Source organism: Eschscholzia californica, unplaced genomic scaffold (genome assembly GCF_041429995.1).
Source record: "Eschscholzia californica isolate CP2 unplaced genomic scaffold, dmEscCali1.0.p SCAF_2, whole genome shotgun sequence".
NCBI lineage: Eukaryota > Viridiplantae > Streptophyta > Magnoliopsida > Ranunculales > Papaveraceae > Eschscholzia > Eschscholzia californica.
The window spans coordinates 5,997,341-6,011,212 of record NW_028238309.1 but is presented as its reverse complement, the minus strand read 5'-3'; the positions used below and the strand labels follow the sequence as shown (position 1 = coordinate 6,011,212).

The 13,872-nt window shown below is 37.4% G+C and overlaps 2 protein-coding genes and 1 long non-coding RNA gene across 9 annotated transcripts in view; all 3 read left to right on the top strand.

The window, feature by feature from the left end:
* The window catches only part of TPC1 (two-pore channel 1), a 48,565-nt gene that overhangs the window by 18,497 nt on the left and 16,196 nt on the right, over positions 1-13,872 (top strand). The window lies entirely within an intron of this gene.
* Positions 32-1,038, top strand: LOC147555646 (uncharacterized). The gene is made up of 2 exons (XR_015234999.1): positions 32-116; positions 226-1,038. It is a non-coding gene; the product is annotated as an uncharacterized LOC147555646 (long non-coding RNA).
* Positions 8,487-13,535, top strand: LOC147555645 (oligopeptide transporter 5-like). Its single transcript, XM_086663874.1, has 7 exons — positions 8,487-9,871; positions 9,948-10,399; positions 10,975-11,072; positions 11,180-11,752; positions 11,838-12,099; positions 12,179-12,364; positions 12,758-13,535. The coding sequence occupies exons 1-7, from the start codon at positions 9,850-9,852 to the stop codon at positions 13,379-13,381; spliced, it is 2,217 nt and encodes a 738-aa protein (XP_086520000.1). The 5' UTR covers positions 8,487-9,849; the 3' UTR covers positions 13,382-13,535.

Sequence of the window (13,872 nt, the reverse complement as noted above, 5' to 3'; positions counted from 1 at the left end):
ACTAGGTTCATCTCTAACTATCTTTGTCATGGATTTGCTGGAATATTTATGAAGTTCCTCGTCGAATCGCCTCATATGTGGTGGCCTTCTTATCTTCCTGTTGTCTCTCTTTACAGGTCTCTTCGAGCTCTCTCTCTCTCTCTATAAGTAGACATATATTTGTATGTGTATATATATATATACATATATATATATATATATTGGACTAACATTTTTGTAGTGTAGGTTGTTGCACGAAACGGATACTCCAAGGGCGAAAAGACAACTAAAAGGACTACAATTTTTCATGATAGTAGCAGTCTTAAGCTTTGCCTATCATATTATCCCAAACTATTTCTTTCCCTCAATTAGAAATCTTTCATTTTTGTGTTTGATTTGGAAAAATTCTGTTACTGCACAACAAATTGGTTCTGGTCTTCATGGTCTTGGTATTGGTGCATTCTCATTGGATTGGAATACCGTAACTGGTTTCTTACCAAATCCGTTAGTTATTCCGATGTTTTCGGTCCTAAATATGATGGTTGGCTTCATTCTATTCGCGTATATAATAGTTCCGATCTCATATTGGACAAACCTGTACGATTCCAAAAAGTTTCCTTTATTCTCTAGTGATATATTTGATTCCAATGGACAATTGGACATTAGTGTTGAGGGGTATCCTTATAATTTCCAATGAAAATATTTTCTTGCACTCTTTGTATCCTTACATCTTATAATAGAAATTCAGATAGCAGGATGCCATATTAAAGCTACATGTTAGGGCCTGCAATCAAGCACTAGCAGGTGGAGAGAGTAGTGAAACCCACTTTAGCTGGGTGGTAAGTGGTAGCGTGCATATCCCTCCACACCAAAGAGCATCAATAGAGTTGTAGGTGTTTTTTTTTTATAAATCTAAAATCTGAAGTGATTTAATTGTTTCGTATGATTTTATCTTAAGATCTTGAAACAAGAAGTTATATCTAATTCATATGTTTTCAGTGTCGTAATGTTTTAACTACAAACGTAACGAAATGAATAATTTCCATCAAAGAAGATTCGAGTAATATTCGTATAGATGAAAAGTAGAATATACTACTACAAATCACTTGCATAATGTTTCACATTCACGAATATAGAGTATAAAAAATTAATACATGAACTTATCAATAAATGTAAGTCACCAACTTGCATTGAGTAGGAGAGAAAAACCTCCTTGGATCCCAATATCTAGTGGTGGGAGAGTAATAATTTATTACTATAAAAAGCAATGAGACCTTCAACTTTTTCTTGCTCACTTCCGGGTGATCTGGTATAAACATTAAAAATTGAAACCTAGAGGATGAACAAATATTGGGAGCTAGTATAAACATTAAAAATTTGATTCTCCTTAGGAACCCTAAATACAATTCCTGAGAGGGAGGGGCTAAAAGCCCCCGGCCAAAATGTTGTATGCTCACTTAGAAAAGCTGAAACCTAGTGGATGAAGGATACATTCAAATATTGACGTCTAGTATAAAAAAGTGAACATTGAAACTTTGATATGTTTTTTTGAAAAGATAAACATCCGATTCCATACTAATGTGTAGTTTAGGAGAGATCATTATTTAGTTGACACTAGAATGCAGGGTCCATGAGAGAAGCAACAATTTCGACTCATGGTTATCACTAATGAGTTATTAACCACCATTTTAGTTCAATCCATAATTTCAGAATAAAGGGTTTGTTGGCAAAGAATCTGAAGATTTAAGAGGCAAGTTCACACTCTCTCATGTGTTGTTTTGTCCATTGGTGTTTTTTTTTTAGAGTCATTTTGTTAGGTTTTCCACTATGATCACATGTATTGTTGGTTTGTTAATATGTAAAAAAAAGCAGAACCTTTAGGTAAATTTGGTTGTAGTAGATAAATGTCATTGAACATGACAACTTCCTCTCTGAACCATTCAGAACTATTCAGTATCTTGGATGGTTAGGTGATTTTACATTTACATTGAAATGTTCATGGATATTTTGAGGCAAATGTTGTTTTCCATTTACACTTTTGCTCTTTGTGTCCTTACTCCTTATAATAGAAATTCAGATAGCTGGATGTCATATTAAAGCTATAAGAAATTGATAATTATATTAATTCTTCCACACTTTGAAGTTGAGGCAATTACATCTATATATAATACAAGTTGTAACAAATAGATAAGTGAGATCTCTTTTCTCTGAGATCTCACTCTTTACAAAAGATTTGATAACTATCAAAACAACTCAATGACCATCTAGAATAAGTTAATTGATCCTTATCAAATAGTATCTTTGATAAAAGATTTACTCATGAGATCCGATGGGTCTTTATCCTCAACAGCCCCCCTCAAGCTAAACTCTGTCCCACATAGATTTAGCTTGCTACGAAGAAATCGAAACCGTGGGGTAGATAGAGGCTTAGTAAAAATGTCCGCTATTTGGTCTTGGGTAGAGATAATTTTAACAATTAATTGGTGGCGTTTGACCATTTCTCGAACATAATGAAAATCAACCTCCACGTGCTTCGTGCGAGCATGGAAAACTGGGTTTGCTGTGAGGTAGGTTGCTCCAATGTTATCACACCATAAGATGGGGGGACTAGGCACAGAAATGTGTAGTTCTCGTAGTAAAGACATAAGCCATGTAATCTCAGTTGCAGCAGAGGCAATAGCCCGATATTCGGCTTCCGTGCTCGACTTGGCCACCGTATTTTGCTTCTTGGAGCTCCACGTAAGAAGATTGCTACCTAAATATATTGCAAAACCCCCGGTAGACCGTCGTTCATCAACACATCCTGCCCAGTCAGCATCTGAAAACACAGATAATTGACACGAGGAATTCTTATAAAACTGCAATCCAAAAACAATTGTGTTCTTTAAATAGCGTAAAATGCGCTTCACAAGTTCCCAATGCTCATTTGTTGGTTTGTGCATGTATTGACATGCTCGATTCACTACATAAGAAAGATCTGGACGCGTAATCGTTAAGTATTGTAAAGCTCCAACAATACTGCGATACAATGTTGGGTCAGTAAAAACCTCGCCAGAATGCATGCTAAGACGAGTAGAAGCTGCAATAGGAGAAGCAATTGGTTTTGCCTCCAACATTTTCGCTCGACTTAAGATCTCACCTATATATTTCTTTTGATTAAGGAGAACACCATCTTGATTATAAGTAACCTCTATACCAAGAAAATAATTTAAACGACCCAAATCCTTTAAAGCAAATTCGGAACTCAAACGAGTAATAATCGAAGAAATAACATCTGAACTTGATCCCGTGATGAGGATATCATCAACATAAATTAATATGTACAGGCGCGTACCCTCTTTATCATAAATAAAAAGTGAAGGATCAGTATGAGAACCCAGAAAACCAATGGTGAGCAAAAAACTACTTAAACGATTAAACCAAGCACGGGGGGATTGTTTAAGACCATATAAAGATTTCCGGAGTTTGCATACGTGATGTGGTCGTTCCTGATCTATAAACCCGGGTGGTTGTTGCATAAAAACATCTTCGTCGAGAGTGCCATTTAAAAAGGCATTATTAACGTCAATTTGACGAATATCCCATTGATGAGAGACGGCATGAGCAATAACAGTACGAATTGTAGTAAATTTGACGACTGGACTAAATGTGTCAAAGTAGTCAATCCCATATTGTTGATTAAATCCCTTGGCAACTAGACGCGCTTTATATCGCGCAATGGTGCCATCAGCATGTTTCTTCAGAGTGAAAACCCATTTATTACCTAATACATTCATAGATGACTGTCGAGGAACCAAATCCCACGTCTGTTGATGAATGAGAGCATTGACTTCGTGAAGCATAGCCTCTCGCCATTGAGGTTCCTTGAGAGCAACTGAGGCACATGTGGGAATAAAATCTGAAGATGCCACAACAAGATCTGCCGAATAATATTTCGGATTTGGTTTAGCAATTCCCGACTTTGATCGAGTGTGAACGCCATGTGAAGTATGAGAAGGAGTTCTTCTGGAGTGAACAATCTCACCAACTGAATCTATAGGAGGGAGTTGTTGTTGACTAGTCTCAAGAGGATGTGCCACCACGTCATTAGTATTTGAATGGGGAGATAACAATTCTTGATTTGATGAAGCTTGAGAAGGTTCAGAAATATTAGTGCTCAAAGCTCTTTCACTAGGAACAGGAAGCGTTAATGCCGGCAAATGGACGGGAATTGTTGAAGAAGAAGACTTTTCGACTGGTTGTGGTACTGCAAAAGGAAAACAAGACTCGTCAAAGACAACATGACGAGCAATAAACATCCGATTAGTGATACGATTATAACACTTATACCCTTTATGCCGAAAACTATAACCCAGAAACACACATTTTGTCGATCGATAATCCAATTTATGATTGTTATACGGTCGAAGATGCGGATAACAAGCGCACCCAAATATGCGTAGAAATTTGTAATCCGGTGCAATCTTAAACAATTTTTCCAACGGCGAAATGTTATTAAGTATCGAAGTGGGCATCCGATTAATTAAGTAAACTGCAGTCTCGAATGCATGATTCCAAAAATGTTGTGGCGTAGAACTTTGGGCAAGTAATGCTAGACCAGTTTCAACAACATGTCGATGTCGTCTCTCAACCGAGCCATTTTGATTATGAGTGTGTGGACAAGTGACCCTATGATCAATACCATTGTCCACCAAATATTTATGAAGCCGTACAAATTCTCCTCCCCAATCTGACTGAAAAGCCTTAATTTTAGTATCAAACATATTTTCAACCAAAGATTTAAAAGCAAGAAATTGAGTCATCACATCCGATTTATTAATAATTGGATAAATCCAACAAAATTTAGAGAAATCATCGACAAATAAAACATAAAATCTATGACCATCAATAGAACGAATAGATGACGGTCCCCAAACATCTGAAAAAATTAACTCTAAAGGTCGACGAGAAACCGTGAAGGTTTGTGGTAAGGGAAGGCGATGACTTTTTCCAAGTTGACATGCCTGACAAACACCAAATTTCCTCAACGATTCGACCGGTAATTTATTCTTCGTGAGAACTAACTGAACAATTTTAAAGGATGGATGCCCGAGTCTTGAATGCCAATTTTCAACTGTTGTCCGCTCTCCAATATTAGCAGTGAATTTTGTTGGGGAGAACGTCAAATGGTAAAGCCCATCTTTATGTGGTCCTTGCAGTAGAACTTTCCCCGATCGACGGTCCTTTATGAGAAAGTAATCAGATGTAAATTCAAAAGTTACATCGTTATCACGACAAAATTGATGAACAGATAAAAGATTTTTAGCGATGGAAGGAACACGTAAGACATTATTCAACTTGAATCGATGAGGATAAGACTCAAAACAAGAACTACCAATATGAGTGATTTCCAAACCTGATCCGTTGCCAACACGGAGAACATCATGACCAGCAAAATCAGAGTGGACAGTAAGGTTCCGGAGATCATTAGTCACATGGTGGGAAGCGCCACTGTCCGGATGATAAGAAATTTCTGAAGTAGGATGGTGTTCGGCTATCATGGCTTGTGGTGCACTTGCTTGAAGAGCATCGGCTAGTCGATAGCATTGGTTAGCCGTATGACCAGGACGGTTGCAATATTGACACACCACTTGATTGGTCACAAAATTGTTGGAACGACCACCAGAGTATGATTGTTGTTGGTGGTAAGATGAACGATGTCCACGACCACCTCTCCGTCCTCCTCTATTGTTCCTGTTATGATTAGAGGTGTTGGAGAAATTTCGATTCGAAAAATCATTGGTTACCTTCGTCGCAGCAAGAGCCTGCGAATCAATTTGAGGAACAGGAGAAATTTCAGCCGCCAACCGAAGTTCCTGGCTTATTAAATAGCCATGTAAGTCAGCATATGAAACCCGTTCAGTGCGGGTAGTAATGGAGGTAACAAAAGGACCATATTCAGGGCCCAAACCACTGAGAATATAGAGAACCAAGTCACGATCTGATTCGGAACATTCAATAGCAGCAAGATCATCAGCAAAAGATTTCATAAGAATCATATAGTCCGTGACGCTCATAGCCCCTTTCTTGGTGTTGAGTAAACGATAACGAAGTTGCATAATCCGTGCTTCTGACGAAGAGGCATATGATCTTTCTAGTTGAAGCCACGCTTCACGAGCAGACATTGCACGAATCACTTGTGAGTGAACATTTTCGGCAAGAGAAGAAAATAGACAACCGAGAATGGCTTGATCATACCGTTTCCAGAGCGTGTACTCTGGATTAGGAGCGAAACTATCATTGCTACTAGTCGAGATAGTGGAAGGAGGAGCCGGAATCGTTCCATCAACATAGCCGAGCATCCCTGTGCTATTAAGAAACGTCATAAATTGAGAATGCCAGAGTGGATAGTTGGATCCATTTAACTTAACAGTAAGTAGATGACTCATGGATTGAATAGTGGGAGAGAAAGATGGTGAAGAAGCCATCATGCGAGTGGGAATAAGTGCCTAAATACCCTAGACTACTGATACCATATAAGAAATTGATAATTATATTAATTCTTCCACACTTTGAAGTTGAGGCAATTACATCTATATATAATACAAGTTGTAACAAATAGATAAGTGAGATCTCTTTTCTCTGAGATCTCACTCTTTACAAAAGATTTGATAACTATCAAAACAACTCAATGACCATCTAGAATAAGTTAATTGATCCTTATCAAATAGTATCTTTGATAAAAGATTTACTCATGAGATCCGATGGGTCTTTATCCTCAACAAAAGCTACATGTTTTATAAATCTAAAATGTGAAATAATTCAGTTGTTTTGTATGATTTTGAATTAACTAAAGAAGTAAACACAAGCAAGTATTTAAACTATACAACTAAATTATACATTAGTATTTATTTTGGATTTCGAATTCAGATTAAAAAGAAATAACACTGTTCAATAGGGGCAAAGACCATTTGAGTATAATGAATAGATGATTGGTGACCATTGAAAAAAAAAAGAAATAAACATCCTTAAGAAGTCTTAAAGACAATTGCTCAGAACAGTCCAACTAAACAAAAAATGTGAAATTCAAAAACTATACAAGTGCCCCTCGATAATTCTCTTGGTGTCCCTAAAAGACAGTGGTATGTTATCTCACACCTAGTATTGGGTGTGTAATGACCAAAATGCCTCTTGTCTCATTTGTCCCGTAAGCGGCACGCGTTCACGGAGTCATCAAGATTTGATTTTATCATTTTTGAAACTTTTTAGTATTTTGAATCGGCTCGGCCACCGAAGCGTCAAAGACTTCATCTTTAAAGTGATTGTTCCTACATATCCTCCCGAACTTGATCCACGGTTTTCAGATAAATCAATTTATTGCAAACAAATTTATCTTTTGTATGACTCTTTCTTGGAGGAAACCTAATACAATAAACAATTTCAAGACAAAATATTCTCGACCATGGCCTCTGAGGGGGTCTCATTGTGTGGAGAAGGTCCCTGAAATATCATAAATTCCCGTGCAAAATCACAATTCAACCGTGATACACATCCCGACAGGAAACTTGGCGGGGTGACGTGTCGGGCTGTGATCTAGAGAGAGAATGTATTTCACTTTCTCTCTCTAGATCACAGCCCGACACGTCACCCCGCCGAGTTTCGGCAGGGTTTCGTGGCGGGATGAGGATCATTTTCCATCACAATTTAATAAGAGTGAAAGTAGGATTGATTCCATGCTAATATGTGGTTTAGGAGATACCATTATGTAATTCTAAGAGGAAGTGGATCATTATGTAAGAGAATGGTAGGTCTTTATGCTCTCCGAAAAATTCCATAGGTGTGCTTCTCTCTTAGCACTCCCTGTGGGTGGGTCTTTGATTAAACAGTCCGGAATCCATAGACAAGGCAGTCCGAGAGCACCCGAGTTGGGTTGAGTCCGTATTGTCCAAACCCATCATGGATTAAGCCTAATCCAAGTGCTGAAGTGCCCTCGAACAACCTCGTCTGTGGGCGGCGATTAAAGTGAAGGCACATCTATGACAATTTTTTCGAAACCCCTCCCGCTTATAAACTCCCATGTATGAGAAAGCCTCCTCACTTAACACCTTTAAGGCTGCCTGTCCAATCTTGTTGTTAGGAATCCATGAATGACGGTTGCATGCTTCTTGATATAAGTTGGTGGGGAGTTTTAAAGGAGGCCGAGAATATTGTTGTAAGAGCCCCATTAATACATTATTTTCATATTTTGGCCAAAAAGTTGTCCTTGGTAAGGTGTACTCGTAGCTGAAATGTGGGGGCCTGGGGGGTTACTAGAATGACAATACATTTTTACATTATTGTTCTCAGAATATGAGTTTTCACAATTAGAGTGAAGCAAGGGAAAAGCTCCCCCATTCACCAGAATGGAAACTCCATTATTGCAATAATAAAAACCCCCTGTGGCCTATTTTGCCAAAGGGTAGGTTGAGATGATTTCTCCTGAAACCTCCTCCCCTATAAATACCAGTAGCAAATTCATACAGTTCTTCATCCTTCTCACTAATCTTCTAATATGTCATCATTGATCTTTTTCGTGTTTTTTTTCTTTGTTTACTTTCTAATGTTTATTTCGTATGCCATGGCAGCTGGCCGCTTCAACGCGACACCTGCAAAATGTTGCCTCAAATAGCCCTGCTGCAAGGAGGACTTCTTCTAAAGGTCCTCAAACATGTTCCACATGCACCCTCTCAACTCATAGTTTAGTAGTTTGTTTGTTGTTTTTTTTTTTTTTTTTTGTTTTTGGTAGAATAATGTGAGTGAGAAATGCATGGATTACCAACACAACATCTGTTAGAGTATAAAGTGACCTCTATGTATTTTATATTGTATTGAGTTACATTGAGTCTCGAGTCTGTAACCAATCAATCCCACGATTGATACGGATATCTACGGATCTCGATTCATCTCGATCTTTATACTCTAACAACATCCACCCACCCAATTGTTAAGTCTATACTCAAAAAAGCAAAACTTGGGTCTGATTAGTTCGTGCGAAAATACCCTGTGTGAAAAAAAAAACAAGATTTCTCACTAAAAAGAAAACACAATTTCTAATCCAGTAAATGCAAATTTTTGTGTTTGATCCGACTTTGTAGTTTTACTAGAAATTTCAAAATCAAGTGTTTGATATGATTAAGAAATTTGAAACAGTTAAGATATATACTTATTCATTACCCAATTGTGTTACCTGTTAGAATTAGAGCCAATGTTGGTTCGATTTTGACTCGTCAAAATAAAAAAAAAAATAACACATACCATTACGGTTGTCTCATTGAGCACATAAATTTAGAGTCAAGAATCACTCGATTCCAAATGAATGAGATATTCAAGTATGAAATTAATACGAAAGTTTGGTTAATGTAGAGTATTTAGGCAAGCAAACACGCTCAAATCTGGACGGAAGAGACACACAACCGATTCTTTTGAAAAAAAAAAAATTATGTAACAACATGACCTTTCTTTAAAATTTGTTTTATAAGAAAAAAAAAGTATTGTACTAATTGGATTGCAAAAACTTCAGATGGAACATTTTCAGAAGGATTCCTTTTAAGCCTTTTCAGTATATTTTCCAAATCACACAAATCCTTTCTCAATTATTTTCTTTTCCCATAAAATTGTAATCTCACAAGAAAACGCTTTTATGGCTAGATACATTCCCTAATTATGGCATGATTTTAGGGACAAAAATTCATTTTCCAATTAATAATTATTTGTATATACTTTTACCGTAGGTCCATAGTCATAATAATATTATCGGAAACACGAATCACAACAAGTCAGATAAGACATCTGGTTGCAGTCTACCTAGTTTTTCCTGTTTCATAGGAAAACGACCCATTTAACAACTTTTTAATGGAGAAGAAAGAAAAACAAGGTTCATCTCTAACTATCTTTGTCTTTCTCTCTTTGTCAAACTAACTAACTAACTAGCAAGTGGTGCTATATTGTAGATGATGATAATGATCAAGTCAATGACTCTCCAATTGAGCAAGTGAGGATTACAGTTCCAACCACAGATGATCCAACGTTACCCGTCTTAACATTTCGAACATGGATAATAGGCCCATTTCTATGCATTTCCTTAGCTTTCATCAAACAATTCTTGCGATTTCGTCAAAACCCTATCTTTATAGACTCATCATTTTTCACTATCCTCACCCTTGTAGCTGGAAAGCTAATGGCAGCAATTCTTCCTGCAAAAAACATAAGAATACCAATCATAAATTGGTCATTTTCAGTGAACCCAGGCCCTTTCAATATTAAAGAGCATATTGTGTTGAATATACTTGCTGCTTCAGGCGACGATAGGCCATTTGCCTTAATCATTGTTGCCATAACCAAGACTCTCTACCACAAAAATATCAGTTTTTGGGCGTCATATGTGTTAATTCAAACCACTCAGGTTAGCATTTCAAATCGCCTTCTTTACATTAATTTGCAAAAGTTGATGACTACAACAATATACATTATTATTATTTTTTTCGTAAATCTAGATAGATGTGACATGTAACAAACACATAGTTCTTCTATTTATTTCTAGCTATACAAAATATTTTATGCATTTCGTAATATCAAGTTGGCACTACCCAAGTCTTAGCAGTTATTGCTTTAGCCACGAGGACCAACATGTACTTGTTTTGTTCAACACTAGGACACTTCGCAACTAACTACACTTGAGCTCGCACATGTAGCCAAGGCTCTGGGTGCTCTCCCAAGCGATTTGGAACTATTACACTAGTCCACCAAGTCTTGAAATCTACCTTTCACTTGCATCTTCGCCCCAAGGAGACACGGGTAAATTGTGGAGCTACTGCTCTTTGAGTTTTGATCTACAGTCCCGTGGATGATAATATTATGTGGGAAGAATTACTCTTGAAGTGTAAAAACCAATGAAAAAGAACACCGCAAAAATACTTCATTTTCACTATAAATATGTCGTGAATTAAATCTATTTGCTTACTTATGTTCTCTGGATAGATGGTCGGTTATGGATTTGCTGGAATATTTATGAAGTTCCTCGTCGAATCGCCTCATATGTGGTGGCCTTCTTATCTTCCTGTTGTATCTCTGTACAGGTCTCTTCGAGCTCTCTATCTATAAGTAGACATATATTTGTATGTATATATATATATATATATATATATATATATATATATATTGGACTAACATTTTCGTAGTGTAGGTTGTTGCACGAAACGGATACTCCAAGGGCGAAAAGACAACTAAAAGGACTACAATTTTTCATGATAGTAGCAGTCTTAAGCTTTGCCTATCATATTATCCCAAACTATTTCTTTCCCTCAATTAGAAATCTTTCATTTTTGTGTTTGATTTGGAAAAATTCTGTTACTGCACAACAAATTGGTTCTGGTCTTCATGGTCTTGGTATTGGTGCATTGTCATTGGATTGGAATACAGTAACTGGTTTCTTACCAAATCCGTTAGTTATTCCGATGTTTTCGGTCGTAAATACGATGGTTGGCTTCATTCTATTCGCGTATATAATAGTTCCGATCTCATATTGGGCTAACTTGTACGATTCCAAAAAGTTTCCTTTATTCTCTAGTGATATATTTGATTCCAATGGACAAACTTATAATGTCACCCGAGTTGTTAATGAAGATTTGGTTTTAAATAAAAACGCCTACGCAAACTACTCAGTCATCTATATGGGTATCTGGCTTGTCCTATCCTACGGATTTAGGTTTGCATCTGAAACATCGACTTTTGCGTACTTCATTCTTCACTATGCAAGGTGAATAATGCTTCCCTTCTTCATTATTTCCTTTATATGTAGCAATGCTTCAACTTAAGTATATTACTTCCGTATGTAATTGTAGAGAGAGTTGGAATGTGTTGAAGCAAGCATGGAAAGGAAAAGATCAATTCAATGATGTTCACAATAGGCTGATGAGGTCCTACAAACCGATTCCGCAATGGTGGTTTTACACGATCACCATTGTCATGATATCTCTTGCAATTCTTAATTCGATCTACTTCGGAAAAGATTTTCAGATCCCACACTGGGGTGTTATATTGGGATACTTATTCCCTTTTATTCTGACTCTTCCGACAGGCGTGATTACTGCCACCACAGGCCAAGTAAGAATGATAACCATTTTATGTGCATTTGTTTACTTATCTCGAAAGCTAATAGTCTGGTACTATTGTTTGAGTGCAGGATGCTGTCGATATTTACGGGCTTTCGGAGTTGATAATGGGTTCACTATATCCAGGCTACCCTCTTGCAAACTTGACTTTCAAAAGTTTTTGCATATGCACCATGAGTACCACCATGACCATCCTTCCTGAACTTAAGCTCGGTCATTACATGAAGATTCCTCCGAGGTCATTGTTCATTGTTCAGGTAAACCAAATCCATTTTAAGTTTAAGGGGGGTGATAAATTCGATATAAGAGCTAGTAATGTTATTAAGCTTGGAAAGTACTCGGTACACTTCCCAAGTATTTTGGCCCCTTGGTATAACCTATCTGAGTTTTGGAAAAGGCTATTTGTTTTATAAACGAGCAAATCTTCGAATAGATTGCACATCAACTTATTGATGTTATTGGAATTTGACAAAATGCTATTCTCTTCAAAGAAACAAGCAACTCATCGACTACAAGAGTCGAACGCCTGGCGCTACTTCGTAGTCTAGGTTCTAGTACTTACGTATTATGAGTTTTACAACATAGATAGCTAGCTAGCTTTTCATCCTTTATTAACTTATTTACTTTATCTACTGTGTCGGAATCTACAGATTCTAGGCTCATTCATCTCATATTCGACCAGCCTGGGTACAACATGGTGGTTCTTGAGCAGTGTGGAGAACATTTGTGACCCAAAAAAACTTCCAATAGGGAGCCCATGGACATGTCCGTCTGAGCACAGGATGTTTAGCCACAGCATGGTTTGGGGTGGAGTTGGGCCAGCCCATGTTTTTGCACCTCATGGCCAGTACAAGAGTATGTACTACTTTTTTGTAGTTGGACTGTTTGCCACGGTGCTAGCTTGGTTGCTCGGGCGTTGGTTTCCTGAGAAGAAGTGGATTAGACTTGTTAATGTCCCTCTCATTTTCTGTGCTGTAGAAAGCTCGCCTCCGACTGCTGCTATCCATTTTTGGTCTTGGTTCTCGGTTGCCTGTATCTTTAACTTGGTTGTGTATAGGAAACATAAAGATTGGTGGGCCAAGTACAATTACCATTTGTGTAATGGATTATCTATTGGTGCTGCATTTGTAGTTCTTTTAACAACTTTTACACTTAGTATGGAAGGTATATATGGAATGAATTGGTGGGGATTGGACGGAGATGATCATTGTCCTCTTGCTACTTGCCCTACTGCATCCGGTATTAACGTAGATGGTTGCCCAGTTGTTCATTAACACTTGTATTGTAAATTAAGGTTGTTTGAGTTTTCAAGTTAGAACTTATGAGAAGACATTTGTTTCTATTTCCGACCCACGTGAATTTGTTCTTTGACGGATAATCGATAGTTTCGTACACTAATGGCCATTTTACATCATGTATATGCATCTAGTATAGTGCAGGAGAATGTTTGAACTTTTGTTTTTTTTTTTTTTTTTGTTGAAAAGGAGAATGTTTGAACTTGGTTATACACTGTCTAAATTAATGTTTCAAGAGATGAACAATTTGCCAACCTCTTTAGTTTTCAACGGTTCATATAGACTAAATTCCATTTCGGCCGAGCTGAGTGCTTGAGGAAAGGCCTAGCTTTGACGCGTGAAAGGGTGTATGCGCGGGGCGCCTGATGAGTTCGGGAGAATTCTCAATAGATATTAACACTTACACCATTCTCTAAAGAAGAGTATATTTTAGATCGACTCAGTATAACATTTGAAGTCACGCTTTACAT

Excerpts from the sequence above, each read along its gene's own strand:
- LOC147555645 (XM_086663874.1), top strand. The coding sequence starts at position 9,850 with ATGGAGAAGAAAGAAAAACAAG. Across the intron at positions 9,872-9,947 it reads GGAGAAGAAAGAAAAACAAG|ATGATGATAATGATCAAGTC; the intron begins GTTCATCTCTAA and ends GCTATATTGTAG. Across the intron at positions 11,073-11,179 it reads CCTGTTGTATCTCTGTACAG|GTTGTTGCACGAAACGGATA; the intron begins GTCTCTTCGAGC and ends TTCGTAGTGTAG.